We start from the raw sequence: 14,410 nt of genomic DNA on the forward strand, positions 1-14,410 counted from the left end.
AAAAAAAATTTAACAAAACGAATGAAAATGGAGTGCCCCGATGGGCAGCTTCCTTGGCGGATGGGCACGTGCCAATTTTATTTTTTCTGTAAAGGTTTTTGCATCACTTGGCGTACCATTTTTTCCTCTTCATTTTTACACCTGCTCATGGACGTTGTCCACATTGTCGTAACCGTCGCTATCGACGCTGTCGCAGCTGTCTGCGTCATCTTCATCGTTGAGAAGAATATTGGCCGCCTGTGTGTTGCCCACATTGGAAATGTTAAAAAAGTGAATTCCCTTTTCGTTAAACTTGAGGAGCAATTTTAAAAAATCATTTTCATCCAAACTGACACTCCTACATTCAGTCATATCCAGCTCCTTCAGTGTATCAAGGCAATATTTTTTAAAAGGAAAATTAACGGGTACGATTTTGTTAAAGGTACAGAAATTCTTGTAATTATGTTCGAGCATATTTAAAACTGCATTTCTTTTAAAAATGGCATGAAGAGTTTTTCGTTTTCTGCTAAAACATATTCTTAACAAATTATCCCACTCATCAAAATTGACAAAAAAATTATTTTCCTTTGGAATAAGCTTCAAAATTACACTATCAACTTTTGGGGGCGGATTAAAACTACTTCGATCAACATTGCATATTTTAATAACCTTACAGAATAGCTTGACATTTACTGTCAATCTGCTGTAATTGCTATCCCCTACATTGGCTAGCATTCTTTCGGCAAATTCTTTTTGAAACATTAACACTGCACATTTGAATAATGGTCTGTGTGCAATTAATTTGAAAACAAGTGGACTCGATATTTTATATGGAATGTTAGCTGTACATATATCAAATCTCGGAAAAACTGTTTTAATGGCATCCCCTTCGTAAACTTCTAAGTTATTATACCCTTCATATAGGCATCTTTTTTTCACTTCACTTACCATTCTCGCGTCGATATCTATGGTGATAACCTTTTTCGCTATTGGTAATAATTTCACTGTCAGATTTCCTGTACCGCATCCTATTTCAAGCACCACATCGGAGCTCTTTATTTTGGCAGCCAATAAAATTTTATCTAATATACCGGGATTCTTGAGCAAGTGCTGTCCGTGCTTCTTGTACAGTATCATGTTCATTTTGTTTCCGCTTTTTGCCTTGGACGTGCTGATGTTCCTGCTACTGTTCCTGTTACCGTTTGCCCCTTGGGTGTTGTTTTTCTTTTTCCCTATGGCGTCACTCACATTTTTCAGTATGCTCAGGGGCTTGTTGACCACCCCTTGGTGGTACCCGCGCTTGGGCTTCATCTTCGCCGCGCTGCTAGTGGAGAGGGCGTTTTGGAGATTGCGCAGAAGGGCCAAGCCGCTTGCTCGCATGGCTTCGGCGGGGGCGCGCCTACTCGGTTGGTTCTTCCGATTCGGTTGACTCTACTTGCGTCACTTCCGCTCGTTCGTCTGGTTCTGCCGCTCCCCCCGCGCTAAAGGGACGAAAATGAAAATTTTCTCATCGCAGCGTCTTCAAAAGTTTTATTTTATTTTATTTTATTTTATATTTCTTCTTTCCAAAAAGGAAAAGAATTTCTTAAAAAAAAAATAGCCACTTTAAAATTTATGAAAAAATAAATTGAGGAAAAAATATAAACTTTTTCTATTTCGCCTTTCTTCCCTTTTAAAAAAAAAAAAAAAATTCCTATCCGTTCCAGGTAATTTCCAAACAGAAAAAAAATGAGGTGCCTAACACGACATGGCGACGTCGTTACTCTCAAGTTGCCAGCGCGTTTATATACATGCTTATATTCTTGCGCAGCCTCGGGTTAAGGGAAATCCATCTGCAGAATATATAAAGGAAACAATGAGCGCGCTGCAAAAAAAAAAAACTTAATATAGAAGAATTAGCCCAGGAGAAATTTACCTCGTATCCAAAGTTGCAAAACTGCGACGAGGCGAAATTAATTTTTTTTTTTTTTTTCCCTTGCTGCGAACATTCCCATCCATCCTTCAGCGGAAGATTATGTTGCAGTGAATTCTGTCCCTATGAAAGTTGCATACCCTTCGTGGTATACGACTTGTTTGTAAAAATTATTATTTTTTATTCTTACGAATAAAAAATTAGTAAAAAAGAAAATATGGCAAAAAGAAAAGGTGAACGGGGAAGGTCCGTTTTGTTCACATTCACATGGTGAATTTAACTGGAAAACATACCAGACGGGATCGAAGCAGATCGAAGCCTTTGGCGATGCGTATTTTTGTGACTATCTCCGCGTAGAAGTAACCCACTGCGTTTCCACAAAATGTTTCTTTAAAAGTAACACTATATTTATCAGAAGAGGTATTGTTTATAGCCCCTTTAAATTTCCTCCCTCGTGGAGTAGGAAATCACAGAAAAGGGACGTAAGGTGGAGAGCAAAGTGTGTGTGGGGGGAGAATAAAAATACCCGTGACATGCATAACTCCCTATGCTAACGTAACCTGGAGTGCATTATTTTTTAAATCAAACTATGGGCACACCTTTGTAATCCGCCTTGTGGTGAGCATAAACACGAATCGCTATGATTGGGGGGTAGGATGCCTGAGCGTAGATGTAGCACGTAACATTTTTTGCTTAAATGGTATACCTCTACATGTGCGGGGATCATCTCCGTTAAGCACTTCTCTGAATACGTACAACTCCATGCAATAAATAATAGGACAGACTCACACTACTTCCCAACCATTTAGTTGAAGCAAAAATTTCACTTAAAACTTCATTTGTCTTTTTCTTTTTGAAATATTTTAATCATGTTGCTATTTTAAAGAAAGGGCTGTGTAGAACTGTTCGAAGATCATTTTTTTTTTTTTTTTTTTGTTTTAATGGCACTTTTAATCTTCCTATTCGTTTAACAGTCTTACACATAAATAACGAATGAGCATGCACTTTTTTTATTGTCCTCTCACTCAACCGCTTTACGTACATCTTATCCCCTTATCATATGGAAAAATGGTACGAAAGCCTCGTGTAGTAAATTTCCCTTTTCCTATCGTTTAGATGGACGCTTTGGTTGAAAGCCTCGCTTTCAATTTTATGCGTTAAAAAAATAAGCACGCAGTGCACATGTATATGGGATTGTCTCAATACTATTGTGTATAACCAAGCAGAGTATGTGTGTACATATGCCTATTACCCCATGTAGATAATTTTTGTATGCGGCCTTTTTGCGCGCTGCTCGTTGATGTTTCGCACGGGGGCTTTGCGTGTTCCCTTTTCACTTTTATTTCTGTAATCGGTTGTTTTTCTAAATATGGTATTTCTACTTTGTTACTTTAAGCTGGAAATTTTTTAGTCATATTGACTCTTTTTTTTTTCTCTCTTTTTTTTTTTTTCTGTTCGTTCCCCTGGGTTCCTTTTTTTCAGGTTAGTATCCTTATTAAACGCGAAAAAAAAGACTGTCCCCTCGTCTGCATTTTCCCAAAAGATGCGAATGAGAGCCGAGTGGCACACCCGTCCATTCCTCCTAATTTCCCTTATGTACTCAAACGTATAAATGGGCAATTACATATGCAACCTGCCCTTAAGGAATATGCTTCTTATTTTACCATTTCCTCGTTTTCTGACGGGCCACTGCTGTGCGCCCTTTGGATTATTTCTATCCATCGCAGGGATTCAAACATATGTTTTTATTTTTTTTTTATTCCTTTTGACTCATAATGCTATGACGCCATGGTGCAGGAAAGAAAACTACTTTTTCTCTTTTTTCATTGTCGTTGAACAATTTCTTAAAGCATGCATAATTATGTGTGCAACTGGGCGTCTGTAATATTTGCATTCTTCTTCTTTTCCATGCAGCGGTAATTGCCATGTGAATTTTTCATTTGGCTGAGGCGCACGTGTTGATGTGCATACGTAGGACCGCACAAATGGGTAAACGCTGTGTGTGACTGAAGGTGTGCATTTAAGGGGAATTCATATGGATCTATATCAGTACATGTATTTATGTATGTTTATGTATGTTTATGTATGTTTATGTATGTTTATGTATGTTTACGTATACTTAGGTATGTTTACGTATATTTAGGTATGTGTACTTTTCCACGCGTACGCGTAGACGAAACGGCGCCCCTCGCCCGGACGCCTGAGCAAACACACATGTACATGTATGTACACATTGATCGGTGGCCCTAGTTCTTGGACGAAGCAGATTTATGCAGTTATTTCCCACCTACTTTTAAACGTTTTTCCTAACTCTTCCTATCGCTTTAAAGAGGGATTAAATTGGTATTATTATTTTATTTTTTTTTTTTTTAGGTGATGCGCTTCCTGTCTTATAGAATGAACTCCTACAAATTTTACTTTATGACATTTTTTTTTTTTTTTTTTTTTTTTTTTTTTTTTGCTTTTTTGTTTTTTTTTTGCTTTTTTGTTTTTTTTTTGCTTTTTTGTTTTTTTTTTGCTTTTTTGTTTTTTTTTTGCTTTTGAGGAGGGGGGAAAATTTTTACAGGACGTTTTGATACATTAAAAATTATGTGGTGTATTTTTGATAATTTTTTCACTTGAGTTTTCCACTTTCATATTTTCACGTTTACTGTTAATTTTGCTTTTTTTGTTCCAACAGCTTATCACCCCTTTTATTCGCACAAGAATTTACCACTTTAACGAGTTTACAAAGTTCTTTTGTTCAATAACGTGCAGGGGTAATGTAACGCAGTTGAATGTGGCAGTACACATAACTATGTGGGCATCGTGCGTGTACTTCAAGCTTGATTTATTTATCTTTTTTTTTTTCCCCTTTTATTTTTTTTTCCTTTTCCTTCTAACACATTCATCCTTTTAACACTTCCCTTTTTAACCCTTTCTTTATTCCTGCCTTTCTTCCCTGCCCTTTTTTTTCCTACTTTTTTTTTTTTTTTCCTGCCTTTTTTTTGTGTTGTGTGAAAATTTGGAAAACACGTGTACAATTCGTGTTTTAATTCAGTGCCAAGGACAATTGTAAATACATGCATATGAGCCAGAGAACTGACGCGCATGCAGTGTATCTGAACGGATACCGCATGTTCGCCCATTCGTGTGTACATTTCTATGTGTATTTGCAAGTGTATACATACATGTATTTAATTATACATATATGTTTTATTTGTTGATTTTTTTTTTTTTGCTCTACTCACCCCTTTTTGCTTTTTAACCGTCCTCAAGCAAAAAGGGAAATATACTTGCACACTCGTAATTATGGAAGCATAGGGCTTGAGTAGGATAAGGGTTAACCCCCCCCAAATATGTACACACCATAAAGCAAATGATCATTTGTATATGTGTGACAGGTTTATATTTTCCTCCAGTTTGCTGAAAATATATGCGAGATGTTAGATGACGAGAACACCTACAATTCTACCGTTACCCCCCTTCCTCTTTAGCCCTCCTAGAATTTGCAGACAGCTCATGCACGTGTGCTACATGTCATACGAACCGCCTGATTAGTTCGTGGTAAATCGCGCATATCACTGAGCGGGGGCGATCGAAAAAAAGGGAAAGGAAGGAGCAAGGGAAAGAGAAAAAATAAGTGAATGAAAAAGAGAACCAAAACAAAAACTCGTTGAATGTGAAACGCAAGCGCACACGCAAGTTTGCAACCATCGACATTTTTCAAACATAATAGCAAAAGACATACAAAACAGAAGTAGGAACATTCGCTCACTACGCGTCACATTTTTTAATTCGCATTAAATTTGCAATGTAACATTTTGTTTCCAAAAAAAAAAAAAAAAAAAAAACCTTCAAAAAGGAAAAGAGTCTAAATTCGCGCCACCAGACGGGTAGCATAACGCACTTTCTTAAATCTAAGGAACTACATCTATTTTTTTAAGCATCGGTTTGAATTTCCCTGAGCCCATATGCGGCGCAAGTTTGCATGTTTGAATGTGTATATGTATATGCATGTATTTGCGCGCGCCCCTCAGCGCTCCTCGCGTGTGTAATTTTTTTTTTTTTGTTTTGTATTCATAATCCACTTGGAGTGAGTTCCCCCTAGACATTTCATCTCTCCTTAGATTCACCATAAACGTGGATATAATCGTATCGAAAATTCCATAGATAAATAGACCTAACTGCCTTTTTTACCCATTGAATGTGCGTTTGAACCAACTCCTACTTCACTAAGGCCAAGCAATTTTTTTTTTTTTTTCTGATCCCCCCTTTTCGATTGCATATAATTATGACACAGTTGGTGTGCTCAACTTGGAGCGTATTTTAAGTTTAAAGTATTGGTACCCTAGTAGAGCGTCATTTCCTTCAATTTTGTGCACCACGTGAAGACAAGGGAAGAGCAAAACATACGTGTTGAAGCCAAACGTGCCTTGGACGGTGTGACTCCTTTACCGCTTCGGTACGAACACCAGTAAGAGACAACCCAAGGGGGAGCCTCTTCAGGGCACCTAGCCAAAAGGAAAAAAAAGAAAAAAGAAAAAACAAAACAAAACAACGAAAGGCAATAAAAAGTAGGAGAAAATGCACCTATTCAGGCTCGTAGATTTCAACTACTCCGTGGGCTTAGATGTACTGAAAAGTTTTGACATAGTTAATTACCTAATAGTAGTCATTGTACTGCTAGCAGTAGTGCTAGCCATATTCAATGAAGACGCATCGACGGGATCGCCAAGATTATCATGGGTATTAGGAGAGTTCCTACCAATTCAGCAGTCGATATTTTCATTAAACGCCAATGCAGAGAAGAAATTATTTAAGAAGAAAAATAGCAAGACATATGCATTTATCACCTTTATTTGTAATTTATTCATCAAGCTGAAATGCGCTATCACGGAAGGAACATTCTTACATTTGCTAATAGGGTTCTACAAAAATGGAATCAACAAATTAGTACTATACAAAAATCTGGCTATCTTAAAAAGCAAATCGGAATCCAAAAGGCACTTTTATTATCTGATTCTGAAGGATAAGTATAAGCTACCAATTGAGAAAGGTGAAAATGAAATGAAGAGCTATTTAGATGCAAAAAGGGAACTTGTTCGAATGAATAAATGGGCCTTTATGTGGAAGGTATCTGGTGTAAAGAACGAATACATCACATGTGAAAATGCCAAAGTGAGACCCATATCATCTTACTCTTATCTAGACTTTATAAGAGAACCGCTCGTACAGAATTCTGCCATTAAGGCAGCCATGGAGTGGTCAACAGGAAATCATGGCCCGAGATTACTAGGGGGGAATAATGAAATTTTAAGAGATTTAGAAAAAAAGGTGGGACAATTTTTTGGTAGAAATGATTCTATTTTAGCTGTTTGTGGATTCTTAGCTTGCATGTCAGGTATCGCAGCTGTTGCTACGCCAAGTGATCTCGTCCTTTATGATAGCCGAACACATGCGTGTGTAAAAATAGGAATTCAAATAAGTGGTGCCAAGGCATACACCTTTAAACACAACAATTATAACAATCTAGAAATCCTCCTTCTAAAACATAGAAGCAAATATAGAACCTGTTGGGTGTGTATAGAATCTGTTTACTCTATGGATGGTGATATTCCTCATTTGCCATCCTTTAAGAAATTGTGCAATAAATATAATGCCAAGTTATTTGTTGATGAAGCACACGGATTAGGTGTACTAGGAAAAACAGGGAGAGGATTAGAAGAGCATTTTAACATGCCAGGATCTGTAGATTTAATAGTTGGAACATTTAGTAAATCCATCGGTTCTGTTGGGGGATATATTGTCGCATCTGATGAGGTCATAGAATTTATGGATATACATTGTATAGGCAATGTTTTTTCAGCCCCACTACCTTCATACTGTGCAGGTGGTGCATTAAAAGCCTTCGAATTGATAGACACACAACCTTGGAGAATTGAGAAGCTTAAATTCAACACCAAATATTTAAGGAATGGATTAAGAACAGGTATGGGTCTATGGCCAAAGGATTATCCAGATAGTAATAAATACGTCATCGAAGGGGATGATGAGACGAGTGTCATTCCAGTAATTTTTCCAAATGATCCAGACAGATTATTAAAAATTTGTAATGTTCTTTTTCAAAAGAAATGGATGATTTCGGCTGTTACGTACCCTGCTTGTCCATTGAAGCTACCCAGATTTAGGGTTACTGCTACTTCTGCATATTCCGTGGAGTACATGAACGACTTTATACGAGATTTGATTAGTGCAACCATCAGTGTGGAGCCCTCTCCCTTTGATAGAGGCCTTTTGTGATAGCCTCCTTTTCACGGCGAAGAGTTCCATCAGGGTTGCGTTGTTTTGGTGTTTCAGGTAAGGGGTTCACTCTCGTTTGTGAGAGTATGCTTCGTTATACCTCCGTCATGCAGGTGGCTACAACGCCATTCATGCGATGTTTCACGTCGTTGTACCGTTTTGTTCCATGTTGTATAAGGAGACCTACAAAGCGCTGTACGATCCTATATGTCATGTCAACTTCTCTCTCATTTGAATTTTTTTTTTCATTTTTTTTTTTTTTTTTTTTTTTTTTTTTTTGCCCAAGTTTGCATTTCGAATTCGTTTCTTAAAATAAGATTAAATTACCTCAGTTTTCTTACTGACCTCTTCCCCGCCTGTTTTAACATTTTTCATTTTATCAAAATTTATAAACGCATTAAATGATTAACAATATTAAAGAAAAAATATAAATCGCATTTTTTTCTGTTACAAAATGGGACATTACTTCTACACAGTGAAGGGAACAGCTAATTTGTAGTATTATAAAAGTGCACATTTGTGAGAACTTAGGGGCAGGGGATAACTCAAAAGAGTTGCGGTGTCGCTGTGGTGTTCTGTCCGTGGGTAGTATTATCACACGAAAATGTGAGAAGAAAAAGAGGCATTCATGTGAACTAGGAGAATATACTCCTGGTGCAAACATTTCTCCCTGTCTGTACTATTCCTTTTGTATCACCGTTGAGAAATTCTCTCACAAAGGAAAAGCCATTTTTCAGCATCAACAATTTTTCCTACTGGTTGCGAATTCGCATGAAAATATAATGTATGCAAGGGAGAGTGTTTAAAAATCAAAAAAAATTCTTTCTCCTAGTAACTCACATGTGCATACGCACAACCGATGAAGGCTTCTCACATTTTTTCTCAAAATTTAAGAACCCTATATATATTTCCTGAGAAAGGTAGTCACATCCTTTCGCACATGACAATATCTATGTGTCCACATGTAGAAGCTCGAGAGGTATACACTGCTCTTAATGGCTGCTCTCCCTTTCCCTTTATATACTTGCGATGCGAGCTGTGGCACTCCGATTGGGCCTTTTTGCGCTATTTCAAAATGTATGATAGAATGTAATGATGTAAACATGATTAAGCGTTCCAAGTGGGCTGTATATATTTGAGCATTTCACACATTTTTACGTGGCTTGAAAAAAATGTGTTGGTACATTCGGCCAGTGAACTTGTCCAATGCCGCGTAGCTTGGTCATTCGCTGTGTCATTTTCGTTGAGGGGAATTGCGCGAAAAAACAAAAAGTAAATGTTGGTCTTTTCGCCGTATGGCGATCCTCCCAGTGGTAGTGACAGTACGTGGATGCGCCTTTCATTTGCCATCCCAAGTCGAAGTAAGATTTACCAGCTCATTCCAGATGGTGCAAAAAAAAAAAAAAAAAAAAAAAAAAAAAAAAATAGCAAAATTGAGGGAGGAAAAAAAAAAAAAAAAAAACTGACATATTTAACACAGGTAATGAGGCTGCGTCAAGATAAAACGTGAAGTATTTTGTAAACCTATGGGAGTTATTCCCACGCGGAAAGAATCCAGCGAGAAAAATAATATTGCGTTCGATATGGCAAATAAGCGTATGGTTGGGAATGCTATGCCATTACGCTAGTCTCTGCGCATCCGCGAAGCGTAAGGCAGTGTATATCTCCCTCCGCGCAATTCCACTGGTCTCTTCCCTCGTCCATTTCACTACCTAAAAGAACAGAATTGCAACTTTCTCACCTTTGCGTATAAGTGCCTCTTTTATCACAACTTCCAGCAAACCACAGCACAGTCACTCCTCCACAAGTGTCCCCTTTGCAAATGTGTATGGATGAATAGCTGAATTACTTCTCCACCCCACGTGCAGAAAATCGGTCTTTGAGAAGATGCCTCTCCTCCCAAGTCTGCTCTTCACGTGGAAAGAAGTCCATATGAAGGCAGACTCTTTAAAAAAAGCGAAAAAAAGCGAAAAAAAGCGAAAAAAAGCGAAAAAAAGCGAAAAAAAGCGAAAAAAAGCTAATAATGCGAAACTTCGGCATTTTCCCTGATGGAGATGCAAAATGAATCGCATAACATATGACCCTTGCTAGATTTTACGAAAAAAAAAAAAAATAATAAAATAATAAAATAAAAGTAACGCATGGGTAGAAGGAGAACCCACAGCAGCAGTAGCTTCCTTTGCGGGGGAGGGTGTGGATATCAGGTGGAAACGAATGGTGCACAAAAGAAGTACCTCCAAAGTGTAGACCCCAAGCACGCAGATGAAAAGCTACGGACTGAAGGAAAGTTTGACGAGGAAAATTTTTTGGACGATAAAAGACAAATCAATAGCCGCAGGTGCAACAAAATGGCACTACCCCGAGGAAGCAGGGATGATAACAAAATGGAAAGCAAGCAAATGTTATACCTTTCCAAACCTAGGAATGAATATGATAATAATTCATCCAAGAAAAAGTGGTCAGAGAAAGAAATAGAGGAACTGATATTTAAATATAAGAAGAATAACAGTTATGAATCTGCGCAGAAAAAAAAACATTTTGATAAAAGGCACACTCAGCACTATATGAGAACAAATTACGATTCGAATTTTTATCGTGATGATGTACTATTTCGCTCGGAAAATGATCCTAGAGGTGTGTATTTCGACAGAGGCCTATCCGCTGGGACTATGGAAGCTACCACCGCGCCCACCACCCGAGCAGATGGGGACAAGGTGGATAATTATGTTGGTCTATCCCCTTCAAGTAGAAGAAGACAGAACTTGAGAGAATCCCCCGATGGAAGCTATTACCACCGAGTAAGTGAGCACACAGATTACTGTAAAAGGGATAGCATTATCAGTGATTTATCCTGTGCGAGTGAATTTTTGCCGTCCACATGCAAAGGGGACAACGATAGGGAGGAGGGTGTGAAACACAGGGGAAGACGCACTACATGGAGGGATTCCCATAGGTGCATCTCTTTCAATAGCGATGATAATCGCGGAGAGTATTCCAAATGTTACAAAAAACGGTTAAGTGAAAATGTAGTCGAAGATAATCGCAGAAATAGCATGGATCATATGAATCAGTCAGGCAAATTAAAAGATGTAGGAAATAAGAACGGAGAGGAAATTGACTTGACGGAAGAATATTCTGACGAAGAATCGAAGGAAAAAAAAATGTGCCGTAATTACTCAAAAGGTGAAGAAAATTTATATACGACTTTTCTTCATTTAACGAACAAGTATGAAAAAATAAAAAATAAAAAAGTTGAAAATGATAAGGAAGACTTTAACGTAGATGAAGAAGATATGAGGTCGAGAATCATGTCCTGCAAGGGGGATCATCTAAGACAGAATAAACTAATTAGAGATTCCCTACCAAGTGACAATACTTCTTCGAGCCATTTTTACAAAAACAGAGAATCCAATTTTGATAAGAACAGAGAATTATTCGATACAGACAGAAAAAAAAAAAAATATGCAAATATAGTCGATATAGAAAATTACGTAAAAGGGTACAATGCAAAGAGAAGCAGATTTTCAAGGAGGGATTCTAATTATAAGGGAGAAAGAGTGTTCAAGGGTGTGCCCTGTTATGATGATATTCTCAAGCACAGTTCAGATGATTTCTGTAGCGATGGAGTTTATCCCATAGGAAAAGGATCCAAAGATGGTATACAAGGTAGCAGCTCGTGTTATCCTGAAGGGGGAAAAATAAACAAGTCGTTAAGGGGCAGTTCAGTCAAGCCATTTAACCCTCCCCATACGCTAGATGAAGAATCCTTCAGAGGAGTTGTTACAAGGAAGGGAAAAAATATCCCTACATATGTACGTTCAGGTGAAAAGGCAAATCATTTTAATATAGACGATATGAAAATATATTCGAACCGTTTCAAAAATATGCAGCTAAATGATAGACCCCGCTCGCATGATTCCAATGATTGCTCCACCTTATATAATTATGCAAACATCGCCAAAAGGAGAACTACAGATTATTGCGACAGTGATGCCCATTTAAACAGCTCACCGAGAGCTTATTATACCTCTGCTGTTAACGATGCCTGTGGAAAAGGCAGAGACAGATTTTCATCCCTTCTCAGTAGCATTCAAACAAAAAACAAGTCCCAAAATGATGATCCCAAATTTTCTCATTTTAAATCTACTACGTTGAGGGATTCTTACGTAGAGGGGGATTACGAGACATGCCCGCTTTATTCGTACACCACGAAAAATACGCACCTTGAAAAGTCGTATAAGGAAGGAAATTTGCCACCTCCTCGAGGGAAATTACCAAGTAGAAGAAGCAGGAAAGTGGAAGATGATTCACCGGTGTCTAAGCGTAACATGCCTGATGTGGTGGAAGTCGAAAATATCAGTTATCCTGATGAACATTTTCACGTTAGCAGTAGAGGAGACCACCACAGTCGGAGTCATTATCCCCCAATTGACTTCAGTGGGAACACTAACGATGGGTCGTACGGAGGGAAATGTCGTACGGGCGAACTCCCCACAGATACACAAAAACAATGCTTGCGTAACTCGTGGCCGGAAAAAAAACAGATAAAGAATCTCCTAACTTACCTTTCTGACCAAGGGGGAGAAGAAAGGAGCAAGTTCTTAAGAAGCATAGGAAAGAAATACCTCCTCACCCAAGGGGAAGATTTACTAAATAGTATTCTGAAGTTGAAAAAAATGAAATCATCAAGACAAGTTCGGCACGATGCGGATCAAGGGGGGTATGAGAACCATAGATCCAAGAAGCGATATGAGAAGGAACGGGATGTGAATAATCACAGTTGGAAGTGCGACCCCTATGGGCAGAGTAGTAAAGCCAATGTAGGTGAGACAGTTTCGTTTCAGTATTTGAAGAATCGTTCCTACACGAGGCCCATGCATGTGCGCGACTTTGATGTGGGTCATACCCAGGCTGCCAATTGCACCAATGGTGTGGATGACCGCGAAGATTTCGATTTGTGTGACCACGGGTATAGTGGCGAATACGGTGAAGAGGACATCGAAGAGCATACGGAAAAGGAGGAACGGAACCCAAGGTCCCAGGGCTCTTCCTACTGTCGCGACGTATTATTCCTTCTCTTCCTTTACCTCTTAAAAATTTTATACTATTTAGTCAGATACCTTCTGCGTTTTGCACTGCTCCTCATGGTGTATTTTTACCATGCGATGCGCACAAAATCTCTTTCAACGATATTCATTTCAGTCGTAGTTGCGGTTCCTCTATTTTTGTTCCTTCTTTCGGTGCTTATATTATCTTACAGAAGCGTGAACATGGAATTCTTCGATCGGGACATTTGAAGTGAGCGCAGAAGAGCACATGGGGTCAGTAAAGTTTTTCTCCTTGGACACATACATACCGTTGTGTAATGTGTCTCGTCGTGGTGTTTACGCCACCGCAGTGATTTTTTCTTGAAGCAAATATGCGCATGTGTAATCCACTGTGTCACCCTGGATTGGTCTGCGCTTATATTCCGTTAGAGGTCGTATCCATCACCTTTTGTATTGTAACTGAAAGGTCTTTTTTTTATTTTTTATTTTTTGTCGATTTTGCATCCTACATAGAATTTCTCCATCGGAGGAATTTTCACCCCGTTTGTTCTGATTTGTATGAGCAACTGTGTGTATTTCTTTATATATTTTTTTTCGTTTCCATATTATAAAAGTTCATCCTGTTAAATGATGCGTTATCAAGTTAAATGGCTCTTCAACGCACATCGTCCTTACACACTATCATATGTGCACGCTGTGCTTGTGTAGATATCTGTAGGAAGGCACACCTTTACAAGCTTCCTTTTTTTGGAAAATAAAAAAAAATATATTATTTTCATTCGTTTTGGGTTTATAACCCCACCCCACTGATGTTCCTTTTTTTTTTTTATCGTACAGCAAGCGTTATGCATACTGTTCCGCATTATTCTTGCCTTTTTTTTTTTTTTTTTTTTTTCGCGCTTTTGTTTTTTTTTTTTTTTTTTTTTTTTGTTTCTATTGTTACTTTCTTGTGTTTCTAACTTAGGTTGACAAAATTTAAGCAACACATGGTGAGGAAAAAATTTCACCGGTTTCTACCGCATTGATTTATCTGGAGCATTTGAACATTGTGGAAGGAAGCGCGTTCATCACGGTTGAACAGGTTAAGGCGCGCTGAAGGTGAAGAAGCCATCTTCAGCGTTGTGAAAAAAAATGGCGAACTCCTAGTGTACCCCTTTTTTTAAGCAACTCGATATTTTTTGTTTTAAAA

The 14,410-nt window shown here is 38.2% G+C and overlaps 3 protein-coding genes across 3 annotated transcripts; 2 read left to right on the top strand and 1 right to left on the bottom strand.

The window, feature by feature from the left end:
• Positions 1 to 135: 135 nt before the first annotated feature.
• On the bottom strand, positions 136 to 1,290 carry PKNH_1342300 (ribosomal RNA small subunit methyltransferase A1, putative; the record flags this gene model as incomplete). Its single annotated transcript, XM_002260798.1, has 1 exon — positions 136 to 1,290. One exon carries the CDS (start codon positions 1,288 to 1,290, stop codon positions 136 to 138), a length of 1,155 nt encoding a protein of 384 aa, XP_002260834.1.
• A 5,167-nt stretch (positions 1,291 to 6,457) lies between these two features.
• PKNH_1342400 (serine palmitoyltransferase, putative) lies at positions 6,458 to 8,173 on the top strand (the record flags this gene model as incomplete). The annotated part of the gene is made up of 1 exon (XM_002260799.1): positions 6,458 to 8,173. The coding sequence occupies one exon, from the start codon at positions 6,458 to 6,460 to the stop codon at positions 8,171 to 8,173; it is 1,716 nt and encodes a 571-aa protein (XP_002260835.1).
• Positions 8,174 to 10,314: 2,141 nt separating this feature from the next.
• On the top strand, positions 10,315 to 13,470 carry PKNH_1342500 (conserved Plasmodium protein, unknown function; the record flags this gene model as incomplete). Its single annotated transcript, XM_002260800.1, has 1 exon — positions 10,315 to 13,470. One exon carries the CDS (start codon positions 10,315 to 10,317, stop codon positions 13,468 to 13,470), a length of 3,156 nt encoding a protein of 1,051 aa, XP_002260836.1.
• Positions 13,471 to 14,410: the final 940 nt, after the last annotated feature.

The sequence above is a fragment of the Plasmodium knowlesi genome (assembly GCF_000006355.2).
Source record: "Plasmodium knowlesi strain H genome assembly, chromosome: 13".
Classification (NCBI taxonomy): domain Eukaryota; phylum Apicomplexa; class Aconoidasida; order Haemosporida; family Plasmodiidae; genus Plasmodium; species Plasmodium knowlesi.